The 14057-nt window shown below is 40.1% G+C and overlaps 1 protein-coding gene across 6 annotated transcripts; it reads left to right on the forward strand.

Annotated features, from left to right (window-relative positions):
• The first annotated feature begins 4495 nt into the window (after positions 1-4495).
• LOC125041126 (serine/arginine-rich splicing factor 7-like) lies at positions 4496-13706 on the forward strand. Of its 6 annotated transcripts, none has more exons than XM_047635895.1 (5): positions 4496-4595; positions 9351-9566; positions 11536-11715; positions 12957-13208; positions 13346-13706. In XM_047635895.1, exons 2-5 carry the CDS (start codon positions 9370-9372, stop codon positions 13422-13424), a joined length of 708 nt encoding a protein of 235 aa, XP_047491851.1. In that variant the 5' UTR covers positions 4496-4595; positions 9351-9369; the 3' UTR covers positions 13425-13706. The 6 variants fall into 6 exon arrangements, with proteins under 6 accessions (XP_047491851.1, XP_047491854.1, XP_047491855.1 ...); XM_047635898.1 differs by having other exon boundaries at positions 4568-4681; positions 12957-13212; XM_047635899.1 differs by having other exon boundaries at positions 4568-4681; positions 12957-13212; positions 13355-13706.
• Positions 13707-14057: the final 351 nt, after the last annotated feature.

Here is a 14057-nt window from a genome sequence, read left to right on the forward strand (position 1 = left end):
TATGCAAAATATAATATAAATGTTATTAGTGATTAGTTGTTATAATAGAAATGTCATTGTAATATACATGTTATTAGATATTATAACATAAATTTTATTAGATGATATTTTTTATCTTATCTTCACGGACCTCTTGAAACCCATCCATGAACCTCAGGTTAAGAACCCTTGATTTAGACACACATTCTCTAACGTACGCTTACCCCCCCCCCCCCTTCTTACATATATACATAACCTCTCCTATACCCTTTTTAAACACTCGATTATTTCATCTCTACACAAATATATAATACGCCTTCCCCTACACAAACATACACTTCCATAAACATGTACACCCCATTCCGCCTCTTGCAGACACACGTAACACCCATCATACATACATCTTTACATATACGTATCTCCCACTCCTTCCCCTACACTCGCACGCAAATGCCCTACACACACATGCAACTCTAAGGACACATACACCCCAGCCCTACCCGTACACACACGGAACCCCCAGCACGTACTGTACATCCACATACACCCTACATAACCTCATACACTTAACCACATCCACGAATCACTCAGAATACCCAATGTTGCAACATCACGTTATATATCATGATTATTTCACGCTGACTCGGATGCACAAATCAGCGTGACTATTCAAAATTTATCTCGCTTACTCGAGAATGCATGCCGCTCGCTGGAGGCAGACAGGTAAGAGGTAAATGACAAGTGGTAAGTGACATGTGGTTTGTGGTTAATCGGAAGAGGCATGTGACACGTGGTAAGTGGGGAGTGTTGAGTGCATAGTGGTATGTGGGGAGTATAAGTTGCGAAGAGTTCATTAGCAAACGTGATTTGTAATGGGGTTATTAGCAAGTATTATTTGCAAAGCGGAAATTAGCAAACGTGATTTGAAAAGGGATAATTAGCAAGCTTGATTTGCAAAGTGGTAAATGGCGAATAAGATTTGTAGAGTAGAAAGTTATAAGCATGGTTCACAAAGGGATAAATGGTAAGTATGGTTTGCAAAGTGATAATTAGAAAGCAAGATTTGTAAAGTGGTATGAGGCAAACATGATTTGCAAAGTGGTAAGTGACATTTTGTAAATAACCAAAGGTAAAGAGCAAGTGTTAATCCAAGTGGCAAGAGGCAAAGGACATGGAACAAGTGCTGGTAAAAACTATTCAATAATTCATGACCAAATAGCACGCTTACCCCGTGGATGGTGATTGCTGTTTTTTTCTTTCTTTCTTTCTTCTCTCTCTTTCTCTTTCTCTTTCTCTTTCTCTTTCTCTTTCTCTTTCTTTCTTTCTTTCTTTCTTTCTGTATTTCTTTCTTTCTTTCTGTCTTTCTTTCTACCTTCCTCTCTCTCTCTCTCTCTCTCTCTCTCTCTCTCTCTCTCTCTCTCTCTCTCTCTCTCTCTCTCTCTCTCTCTCTCTCTCTCTCTCTCTCTCTCTGTCATATCATATTATATATCTTTTCAATAAATATACAAATGCACATTCCTAATAAAAATTCCTACAGATGACATGCACCCGTATACAATGGCTCTTCTCTGTTGTATGAAGTCGATATCCAATAACCCCACATGTGAATAATGTATCATCATTCACTAACTGAGAATTTAGCAATAGCTGTTCATATCTGGAATTTATGCTATGTTTTCTTCAGGAACATATGTTGAAGATCAATTAACTATGAACTGTTTCATTTATTTATTTCAAGTTCGTGCGTGTTGAAAAATTGCTAAATGTGTTACAAGAGTTAATGTAAATGTACAGCTCGGTCTGTTTTTAAAAAGACTGCGTGTCCTGGGGGTGTAAAGCATGTTATATAAAGTGAGAAGCAGAATTGTGGTTTTATTAGTTTTATATTCGTGATACTTATAGCTGTGTGAATATATAGTTTCCTTTCTTTCATTTTGGTTCCATATTCATATCTGCTGTGAAAAATAGAAATATACTCGTCTTCCTCTTCACCTTGTTTCTTTGAAATGTCGTTAACATTCGTTACCAAAAGTTACGATATATGTTAGATATTGTTAACAAGTTTTTTTATTTATTTATTTATTTACTAAATGAGGTTTTCTCAGTTACTTCCAGATCAAATGCATTCCAGTCTCGCTTGCTTTCACTCGTTCACTGGTTTTATTCCTTAAAATTCCTTGCGTCTTGGCAACACTCGTGCTCTCTGAAGTCTGTTTTGCCTTAAGCAAGTTATTTTTCACTATATTACGTACTGTTATCTATTAGATTAGGTCTATATATACATTGGTAAGGACATGCATAAACTAAAGTGCACGCAGAGATGCTCATGAACATAGGTAAGTACTAAGAGAGAAGGAGAGAGAGAGAAGAGACAATAAACAGAAGGGTAAGCAGACAGACAGACTGAGAATTCTCACAGCAATTGAGAAATCCATGTTTATTAGCCTGCCAGATAAGAGCGATTTCAAACTATCGAACCACCAACGAGCCGATAAAACGTGTGTATGTGTGTGTGTGTGTGTGTGTGTGTGTGTGTGTGTGTGTGTGTGTGTGTGTGTGTGTGTGTGTGTGTGTGTGTGTGTGTGTGTGTGTGTGTGTGTGTGTGTGTGTGTGTGTGTGTGTGTGTGTGTGTGTGTGTGTGTGCGTGCCCGCGCGTGTGTGTGTGTGTGTGTTTTCTTTTTCGTTATTCGTGTTGTTGTTACTGTTTGTTTCTATTATAATTCTTTCGTGTTTTTTTCGGGAATTTATTTGTTCCATTCAAATAAAGTTCGCAATAATGGCGTTCAGGAGTATACGACAGTTTCTAATTTCTCGCTTTAATTGCTAAGAATTGGCGGAAATCGACACCTGTGCAGCCAGCTGGGAATGAAGCGATGGAAATTGACTATCGTCTGCTCTCACATGCAACATCTATGGCTGTGTAGCGATTTGTGGATGCATGTGTGCTGATGCGTATATACGTTCATTCTTACACACACACACACACACACACACACACACACACACACACACACACACACACACACACACACACACACACAGATATATATATATATATATATATATATATATATACATATATGTATGTGTGTGTGTGTGTGTGTGTGCCGCGCGCACGCCTAAACGTGAGTAGGTGTGTATTGCACACACACACACACACACACACACACACACACACACACACACACACACACACACACACACACACACACACACACACACACACACACACACACACACACACAGACACACACACACATACACAGACACACACACACTGTATGTGTGTGTGTGTGTGTGAATGTATGTGTGTACAATACTCAAACACACCCACTCACGTTTAGACATGTGAGAGTATAAGCCTAGCATCTATTAATGCATTCAATATTGATGGAACCACAGTCGATCAGCTACCCATCGTCTTCTTGTACTTCTATCCATTTACAGTGCTAAGTCAGAAAGAAAATCTCGTCATTTTAACAAGGACGCCATCCTGTTATCAGAATTTTGGCCTTATCTTGACATGAGCGTTTGGAATGACAATGCACCCTAGATTCGTTTATTAACGGAGTATTAAAATAAAATTAACAATTCAATTATATATTTGTCGACATGTTAAACACTTCAGATATTTTCATTCATAACGACTCTCCTCACAAGAAATAAAATAATTAAAACGAAATGGAATATCTATGAACCGGTCTTCATTTGGTTTAAGGAATGAATAATCTTATCTCACTCAGCGTCGATTTATGGCGATATTTTAGTGAATATAATAAAGAACGAACCAATTAACGGGCTTGAAGTACACATACTAAGAATAATAATAAGAATAATAAGAATACACAAAAGTCTGGAACTGATGAGATAAACCTATTTATTGTTAACGTGAAATGCCTGTTTCAAAACGTGTAGCAAGGGAAATTAATTCAGTTACTTTGATTGATAAGAATTAGTTAGGATGGGAAAACAAATCTAAGCTTGCATATGGGGGATTGATATATAATGATAAAAATCGAGGACCTATATATAAAATTAATACACTTAGAGAAAAAAACATTCATGATGAATTATTCCAAGTTCCAAGGGACAAAAGGGTACTTATATCCTATTGTTGGCTTATTCATAAACAATGGTCAACGTTTAAAGCCTCGAGGGAATATAATGGAATGTTCCTTTTAAAAAAAGCAATGGCGGGCGAAACCGGGCGAGGTCACAGCTAGTGTAGGAAATTAAATTAAAATCCCTTTAAAATAATAATTGTAGCTTTTTAAGTGGAGTTGGTTACATGTATAGTTGGGGAAATCCTTCATTTATTTCTGAACAATACCAAGATAGACTAAAAAAAATCCAGCATCAAGAAATATGATTGAAAACGAATTGAAACATTTATTATATTTTTAAAAAATCTCAACCATGACAAAAGTCTTCCCAAAGACCCCCATATACGCATTGGACCCTCCTAGCATCCCAAAATCCCTACCATAAACGAAACCCAGGCCATAAAGCGTAAAAGCCGAGTCCGGAGGAGAACCATCGCGCCAGTCCTCGCGGGCGATCAATGAAGAGCTCGTCCGCCGCGCACGTTGTAGCGGAGCGTCGCTCGTGGGGACTAGGTGAGGGTGCACGTCGTCCCGGCCGCTGCTGGAATTCGGGCCATTTTCTCCGTTCTTGAACCTCGATCCTGCAAGCCTAGCGTGCGGTAGGGTGTGCCTTGTCGGTGAAGTGGGTTTCCGTGTGGATTTACCGGCGGGCGAGTGTGGAAATTCGAGTTTGTGGCGTTCGGGCAGCGGCGCCCTGTTCCGCCTCCCGCGTTGGACGCCATGTTCGCCTCCGGGATTTGGCGGCCAGTTCTGCGCCCTTTTGCTCCTCTCCGAAGCCCTCTCGGGGTGGCAGCGCGTCGCCCGCCCACCCGGGGACCCGCTACGACTCGAGGATGCATGTGGAGTTGGGGAGAGAATCCGCAGCTTCCGAGATTTAAATTCGCCGTCTCTCCTCGTGTGCTTTTCCCGCACCGCATTTCCGCGCAAAATCTGCCGTCAATTATTAATCTCGGGGGGATGAGTGCGAATCGCTGGGCGGCGGGGAGTGGTCTGGGGCTATAGATCGGCCGGGAGGCGGGGGCAGGAGGTCTTCGCAGAATGCCCGTACAAGCATCCGTCTGGACCGGGATTTCGTTTCTTCAGTTTAGAGTGGCTGGTTTTCCAATTTTAGGAAAGGGAATCTAGGGGTATTCAGGATTTGTTACTGCGCGATGTACAAACCGTTGTGGAAAGCTGCATTTTTATTTCCTTTTATTTTTTTTTATTTTTTTCTTGCAAACCGGCATTTCGGGGTATCGTTTTGCAATTGCATTTATGGGTTGGTTCTCACGGGCAGATGCTCATTGAATATTAGATTCATGGTATGTAAAGTTCCTGGGATAAACAGTGACCTAGCCGTAACCGTGGCTTGCTTGCTTGCTTGCTTGCTTGCTTGCTTGCTTGCCTGCTTGCCATCAGCACTGGCAAAGGTCATGACTTCCATCCCATGTTTTGGCGAGATGGGGTTAGGCCAGCACTCTTTCGTTTGGGTGTAGCTTGGTGTTTGTTACCAAGAGGAGTGCACCCTCCAGAGGCAGTCCCAAAACCAGGGTATCCTCCAAACCCTTAAATTCAAACTAAGCTTCTCCAACTTTCATTGTGGACATTTTCATTTTGCAGTAAATGTGGCCACAGCAGTTTACCTGCATTGTTTATTACTATTTCTAATGGTCTATAAGATGGCAGTGTCTGTTTCCTAATGTTTCATTCTCGGCAACTGTAACCAGTTGTGGCACTTTTCATCTCGGGCATTTCTTTTGCTGGTTGATAAGAAAATCGTGCTACGGTAGTACTTGGTTAATCTTTACATTAGAGCTGCACTAAGTTGGGGCTGATTGACAATGGTTTTCTTTTAGAGTACTAAATGTTGGTTGATAGTACAAGAAATCTACATGCATGAATGTAACATCATAAATAAAGGAAATAAAATTGTGGGAAGTGTATTTCAACCTAAGTCCCCTTGGCACTCGAGTTCCAGCTTTATCTTGCCAAACATAAACCAAGATAGTGTTTCCCAGGGGGTTGTTGGCTATCATTCTGCCCTCCAGACAGTGTTCAAAGGGCACAACCAGTCTCTTGGGGGTGCTATAACTTGCTGGACTTTGCAAAGGAGTCGCTGAAGTGTTAATTCAAGATTTTAAGAGTTTGTCACATTAGTTCCCATACCTCTTGCCAACAACTGTCTTTACAGTATGGACTCGCTTTCCAGAGACTGACCCCAACTTCATATCACAAAATTTGGTACTTGTTACCGAGAGCGATGCAGCCTCCAGAGACAGTCCTAAATCCAGGAGAACATGCCAACCCAAAATCCAAACCTAACCACTCTTACCTTCTATTTACTCTCTAGACAGGGGGCAAGCTCCCCCTGTACCCCCCTCTATTAACACTTCATGTGAACTAGTAGAAAAAAAAATCTTTGGCTGTGAGGGTGTTGTGGACAGTCTGTGCGGTCACACGCAGAGGTTATTTTCGTAATTTCTCAGTAAATATGAGGCCGTTGCTGATATACCTGTATGGCTTCCTACTCTACTTTTTATGCACTATAAGATGACAGTGTCCATTTCCCTCTATCTCAGTGTGTCACTCTCGGTAACATTAACCCAAAATTTATTTAATAATCAGTTCCTGTGACTGGGTGTGCCCTTTGGACACTACCGAAATAGCAAATGTTTTCACAACTACAGTAATCTAGAACTGAAACACGGGAATACCAAGTGGACGTAGGCTTTTGAACGACTTTGTGCCCTTTCCTTATTCTTAATTTTCTCAACCTCTTTATGGTAGAGATAGTGTTAAAACTCAGGAGTACCGAGTGGTTCTTTCTGCAAGCTTTCACCTTTAGTTATTACCACTTGTCTGCTGATTCTTATACCCATGACTGCAACTTGGTCCTCTAGGTTAATGTTGCTGAGAGCGACACCTTTGAGATAGATGGAAATGGACACTGTCATCTTATAGTGCATTAAAAGTAGAGTAGGAAGCAATAAGGTATATCTGCAACGGCCTCATATTTACAGGGAAATTACGAAAATTCCCTCCAGTTTTTAATGTTGCATTTTCTGCAAGTTTGCATGAAGTGTTTATAAAGGTGGGAAGGGGGGTGGGGGCTTGCCCCCTGTCTAGGCAGTATATAGAAGGTAGGAAAAGTTTGGTCTGGATTTTGTTCGCATGTTATCCTGGATTTGGGACTCTGGTGGGTGCGTCGTTCTTGGTAACAAATACTGGCTACAAGAATAGTTTTCATATTGCCCTAGCTTAGTGTATCCATTCCATAAAGATTGACCAAGTTTACAACAGGACTGAATCCGTCAGTCCCCAGCTCAAACTAATTAACAGATCTGCATTTTAATATTATCAAAGATCAACATATGAACCCAAGTAACTTTGTAAAAGTTCATCACCATACATTTTTCAAAATGCTCACTTTTTTTTATAGTTCCTTGCTCCATATGGAAGGTTCTTTAAAATATAACATGCACTAATGTATACTTCTCTCCCTCTTCAAGACTGTTCCCTTGTATTTTCCATGACTTTGTGCATTCATGATATAAATGTATGCTATTTTACCACTGTTTACTATTTATAGCCATTACATTAGTATTTCTCTAGTCTTAGCAGTCCTAATTTGAATATTCACCAAAAGTCATGAGTTGTTACTTGTAGACTTGGAAAGCTTAATCGTCAGTTTCTGGTGTAGGAAATTCTGAAAGCATGACTTGGTGACTGTGCATGACTGTCTTGGTAGTTTAATTTCTTTACAGCAATTTAGAAAATTTATCTTGTATCATTACTAAGTGAATCTTCATGTTACATTTTGACAAATCCATTCTATTTTGGCATTTAAATTAAAAGCAAGTTGATGTATATTTGGGTAATGTTACTTTAACGCACAGTGATATACGGAAATGTACACTTACCATCTTATAGTACATAAATAGAATTATAAACAATAGAGGTAAAGCTACACTGGCCTTGTATTTACTGCAAAATGGGAAATGTATCTGCTTCATGTCACCCCACTCACTGCCAGTTCTTAAGGTTGCATTTTCAGGAAGTTGGCAGGAAGTGCTAATAAAGGGGGGAGGGGGTACAAGGGGGCTTTCCTAGCAGGTATGAAAGGTTTGGTTTGGATTTTGGGTCTGCATGATACCCTGGTTTTTGAACTTCGTCTTTGGAGGGTGCATCGCTCTTGGTAACAAATACTGTAGATTTAGCCATAAGTTGCTGAATTGTATCATCACATTGTTGAATAAGCTGTGATGTTGCATTGGAGATTTAATCTTTGGCAAATGCATTCACACTGTAAAGAATTATCACCTCATCTGTTTGCTTTTATACTCATTACATGTGTTATCTACAGGGAGAAGAAAAATTCAAGAAAGTGCTCTCATTCTGTGAGGCAAATTACTGCATGGGTTAGATAATGGAGTATATTCATCTAGTATGCCCCCGATAAGCAATGGGGGGGTTTGGTTTATTTGTGGTTTCTTGGCTCATATGTCAATCTTTGTGGTGCTTGGTGTCTTCAGGATAGGGTTCATGTGTTTGCTAGTTCAAGGTGAGAATGTGTACTTTTATTTCTGCAATGAGCAACGTCCAAAATTATTACTAGCAGTTTAATTTTTTATATCTAATGCCATTGCAAACTAAACTTAATGCTGGGTGACAAGCACTCGATCTGTTTTTTAAGTTGTACTCCCTATAGTTCTTTTGTTTGGTCCTTACTGAGTTAATGAGTTATAAACCTCCGAAATTTGGGCTCTTTTTAGTCTCCTTGCCTTTAAAAAAGGTAATATAAAGCAATTATAAGCTACAGGGCCATTAATCATTTAATCAACAACTGTACTTTCAACAAAAATTGTACATCTGAAACTTCACTGATCACATCTGGTTCCCCATAGTATTTCACTTGTGTGAATGCAGAAGTTCTTAAGCTATTAGTAATGAAGTAATACTACACAAGTCATTAAGGCCTGTGGATGAATGAGAAATTCTAAATGTTTCACAAAAATTTGATGGGCACCCTGATGTAAGCTTTCCAAGTCATGTACAGGTGTTCTATAGCATCAGTCTTGGACACAGAAAAATCCCAGCTGCTTTGAGTTGATGAAGCAACCACCAATACAACCTACAGAGGATTAGGGTCACCTTGGCCAGGGATCCTGGCCCATGAAACTGGTGGCAGGATTGATACCAACACTTCTTTTTTTTTTTTTTTTTCACTATATCTCAAGCGTAACTCTTTGCCCTTAACATTTTTTATTAATTTACTGCATATTATTTCAGGTTGTGCGGGGGCCCCAAGATGCCTTCAACACTAGACTGTAAGGTGTATGTGGGGGACCTTGGGTCAGGGGCATCCAAACAAGAGCTAGAGGAAGCCTTCTCCTACTACGGCCCCCTCAGAAATGTATGGGTGGCACGCAACCCCCCTGGATTTGCCTTCGTTGAGTTCGAGGACATGCGAGATGCAGAGGATGCCGTCAGGGGATTAGATGGGAGGTAAGAATTTGTGGATTTAGAGATCATTTTCAATAAATTTAGGCGCTGGTTTCCTTCTCAGTTAACAATTTGAGATTATCATGAAACCTCTGGCTAAATATGGAGCTAGATATGTTGGTTGATATTTTCATAGAAAAGGGATCTTAGGTAGGTGATATGCAGGTCAGATTTGTTTTAATTAATTTCTCTTGCTAGCAGCTCCTCCCTCCCTCCCCACCCTCCCCAATATCTAGTGGATAGGCTTGTATCTACCTATATCAGGAAATGTCAAGGTGCAGTGAGAATCTGTTTCACAATGTTAATTTTGTTATCTGTTTCACCCATTATTACTCCTCCAATCTCCTCATTTTCCCCTTCTCTCCAGTATCTAACCCACCCATTTCCTTAGTCCTTTGGCAGCGTAAACTCTTTGAGGTTAACTGTCTAGTTGTCTGACATACCAGGAAGAATTGATGCCTTTATGCAGCTGAGCATAAAAGCTAGGTAGCTGGAATACTGCTTTTAGGGGATTAACACCCAGATTCCTTTACCCTCCAAACTCCCAGCAATTCATTAGTCAAAAGCAGTGTAGTTTGAGGGGGATAAGGCAGGTTATTAGCAGATATACATTGGAAAATGGTATAGGAAAAGACACAATTGTACATTTTGAATGGGTGTGCTCAGATTTTACTTGCTATCCTTCATATAAAATTTATAACCTCCTTGGTAAAGCCTGGCACTTAGTTCCGTATAGATGTTGCCTCACTGGGTATGCTTCATATGCATGCTTTAGAGTCAGATGACGGGTATATATTCATTAAAATGGTCACTTCAGGTGTTCTTAAGTCATTAAACGAATGCTGAAAAAGTTACCAGTTTAAGGTTTTAAGTATATTAAAAATCATTTTCAAGGTTAGTGAGATTAGAATTTGGTGAAATATGGAAGTAAATGGATAAATTCCTTCTTAAGGTATTCTTGTTGGAAATGTTAGGTCATTTGTTTCTAGTTTTGTTCGGAGTTTTTTTACTGTTATTAATTTATTGATTTTTAAGTATTTTATCTAGATAGTTGTGTGTAGATGTATAATCAAGCCGTTGGTCTATCTGGCATGTTAAAATATTTGAGGGGGAAAAAATTATGCTTATATGTATCCACCTTTTATATATTTGTTGAACCACTTTATTGTATGACTTCAATTTGGTTTGGATAGGTCTGGAATACAGTATTGTTGCTTATTGTGGCAGTTTCTTGTCATCCCTCCTCTGCCTCCAAGGGAAGATGTATTCGGCTATAACTTTTGAGCTTTAAAATTGGATAGACACATTTAACTAACTAGTAGCCAAAGATCTGACCTGTTAAAAAAAAACGCACAAAAAAAAAAAAAAAAATCCCTGAGGCATCAGCCAGTCTCCAGTTTTAGAAGATTGTTAAGGGCTAGATTGTCAAGTATATAAAGTTTCTTCAGTTTTTTTTTTAATGATTTCCATTCCCAACTTCTTAGACTGCTACCTGGATCTGAAGTTGTCTTTCATTTTGCTCCTTTGTATAAAGTTTGGGATGGTTGAATGCAGGGAGCAGGTTTTACCTTTTCATCATTGGGATTTTGGGGTTTCGGAATTGGTGAAAGTTATTCATTGGTTGTGGCAATTATGCATGTCTGAAAGCTAGTGAAGTGGCATGAAAGTTTGCTCATGTCTTTATTTCATTGGTAACTCAAAGTATAAAAGCAAGGTCTTGCCATTTTCAGAATGCTTTGTGTGTGTGTGTGTGTGTGTGTGTGTGTGTGTGTGTGTGTGTGTGTAGCAGCTCTCTCTCTCTCTCTCCAGGAATTTGTTGTACAAGCTTGATTAGGGGTTTTGTGCATTTAGTCTTTTGGAAATCATGAACTTTGTATTTTGTCCTTGCAAATTAGTCAGTTCTTCCGCCATAGATTTTTTGGTGCTTAATTAAATTCTCCAAACTAACCTCTCCTTTGTTCCTTCCTAACAGAACAATCTGCGGCCGACGTGTGAGAGTAGAGCTGTCAACGGGGAAGTCACGCAGCAGATTCCGGGGTCCTCCACCACGCCGAGGTCGCCCCTTCCACCCAGACGACCGATGTTACGAGTGCGGCGAGCGGGGTCATTATGCACGGGATTGCCATAGGTACAGCCGGCGTTACGGTTCAAGGTAATTGTCACGTAACCAGTGGCATAAGAGGTGGTTATTGCACGACACATCCTCAAATCCTGAGCTTTATTCAGTAAGCAGTGTTTTGAAGGGAGGCCAGTATCAGCTCAAGTTCACCTGGTTATTGTTGATCATGACTAAAGTGGTGCTGCTTCCATGTTTTATTTTTATTTTTTTATATTCATTTTTTTATTTTTTATTTTTTTATTTTTTTCTCCATTCAAGAGATTTCTTTGAGAGTTTTTTCTGTGAAGCTTAATCTCTGCCATAGCCCTGTCATGTGGACTTGTCTTGTGTGGTCTACTTAAAAAAAAAAAAAAAAAAAAGAAGAAAGTTTAAACAAATAAAACTAAGGGATGATCAATTAGTGAAACTGCTATTGACAGAACACTCATATTTTGTAGGCAACACGGCTGAGATCCCCATTCCCAAACCTCGAGTAGTCAAAGATCGGCGCTCAGTCGATTGTGATCAACGCACTCCGACTTGAATTTGACCTTCTGGCCACACCTTGAACTTCATGGCCTCATTTGTAAAGCTTACTGCCTGCCAGTCAGTCAGCGTAGACCTCTCTCGTGCTCTCCTTGAACATCGCAGTTACATGAGTGTTCAACGCAGGTTAAACATCGCAGTTACATGACCCTACCTACGTGATCGAACGTCAGACCTTCAGACAACTCTCTTCCGAGATTCATGACTCTTGACAGAGGCACAGTAAGCTTACTGGTGTAAAATTTAATTCCTGGTTGTTATTTTACTTAGGTAGTGTTACTTACTCAGTTACCTCTAGTCCCCTTAATTCTTTTTGTTCCATCAATCATTTTCAGCCAGAGGCAGTTCATGTAAGTAATTGAATAAGAGATCCCCAGAAGGTGTTAATTTTGTGCAAATCTGATTTATGGTCACCCGAGAGTGTGGGTTGGCTTCTTTCCGCTTTGCGCAGGAGACGGGTACAAATGGAAGCTAAATGTTTCAGGTTGACCATAAAGAGTTGTGGATGGGTTAAGGGTATAAACTAGCAGTGCTTATCATGCCTATAAGTTGAGCACACGGTCAAGATCAGCCCGTCCCCAACATCCAGTCCCGATGTACGTGCATGGCAGAAATCTTGCGTTAGGATCTATGTGGGGGCATGGATGTTAGCAGCCGTACCATCATCCCAAGAACTCTAAGGATTAGATTTGCACAGTCGAAGTGGCAAAGCTGCTCTTGCAGATACTGAAAGTTTTCTCATGAAACAGGTCGCGTAGCCGGAGCCGCACGCCCAGGAGGAGGAGATCATACACACGCTCCAGGTCCCGCACCCGTGACCGTTCAAGGAGCAGAACCAGGGATCGCTCACGCTCTAGGGACAGAAGCCGCTCCAGAGACAGATCCCGATCACGGTCGCGCACAAGGGACCGCAGCCGCACACGTGAGAGGTCAAGGTCAAGATCCATATCGAGAGACAGGGACCGTGACAGGGAACGATCACTCTCTCGGGATGACAAAGGGTAGGTAAAGATCCCTAACTACTTTCACCGTTTTTACACCTGAATTTGATTATGGTAAAGCCCAGGACATCACGTGTAAGTTAGTTATACTGACCCCGGTTGTTTCTAGAAAGGTAAAGAACATTAATGTTGAGCAGTACTTTCAGAGATCGAAGCCGTTCACGGACCCCACAACAGAACGGCAGCCCCAAGGTTGATGACGGCAAGGATGAATGACCTGAAAGACTATAAGGATTGGAACACATTTTTTCAGTTTTGTACTGGGTATGTTAGATGTATGTTGACTTGCAGTTATTATAATGCAAGACTTAGCCTATAACATGTGGCCCATTTTTGATTTAGGAAGAAACAAAAATATGCTTTGTGAAATGGAATATTCCTTTTTGAATAAAGTATGATCCTTATTTTTATTGTGGTCAGTAAAAGTTGGTTACATTCCAACATTTGTTTCAAATGATTTTCCAAATGTATGGTTTACTAATAAAATAAATTTTAGAATTTTGAGTTTAGTTTACCTGTAATGAAGAACTTGAGGCGAAGTAAGATTCCCTATGTCAAGAATAGTTTTTGTAATGCCGGTCAACAAGACTTCTCACACTATACTCAAAGGAACAAATCACTTGTACATTATATTGGTAAGTTGGATATTTAGTAACCTATATTTTAGCGCACAAAGGCACCAGTACCGTATTATGTGATGCAGAATTTGCTTCAAAACTGATGTCATTGCCAAGTGGGTGGGTTTCAGAACTGTTTTTTTTTTTTTTATATTTTACTACCCTTGCACGTACATGGTATTTTATCCTGCATAATACAGATTAATCTAACATTTTTCTCCTGTTAGTTTCA

The sequence above is a fragment of the Penaeus chinensis genome, chromosome 30 (assembly GCF_019202785.1).
Source record: "Penaeus chinensis breed Huanghai No. 1 chromosome 30, ASM1920278v2, whole genome shotgun sequence".
Taxonomy (NCBI): domain Eukaryota; kingdom Metazoa; phylum Arthropoda; class Malacostraca; order Decapoda; family Penaeidae; genus Penaeus; species Penaeus chinensis.

Excerpts from the sequence above, each read along its gene's own strand:
- LOC125041126 (XM_047635895.1), top strand. The coding sequence starts at position 9,370 with ATGCCTTCAACACTAGACTGTAAGGTGTATGTGGGGGACCTTGGGTCA. Across the intron at positions 9,567-11,535 it reads GTCAGGGGATTAGATGGGAG|AACAATCTGCGGCCGACGTG; the intron begins GTAAGAATTTGT and ends CCTTCCTAACAG. Across the intron at positions 13,209-13,345 it reads CTCTCTCGGGATGACAAAGG|TACTTTCAGAGATCGAAGCC; the intron begins GTAGGTAAAGAT and ends AATGTTGAGCAG.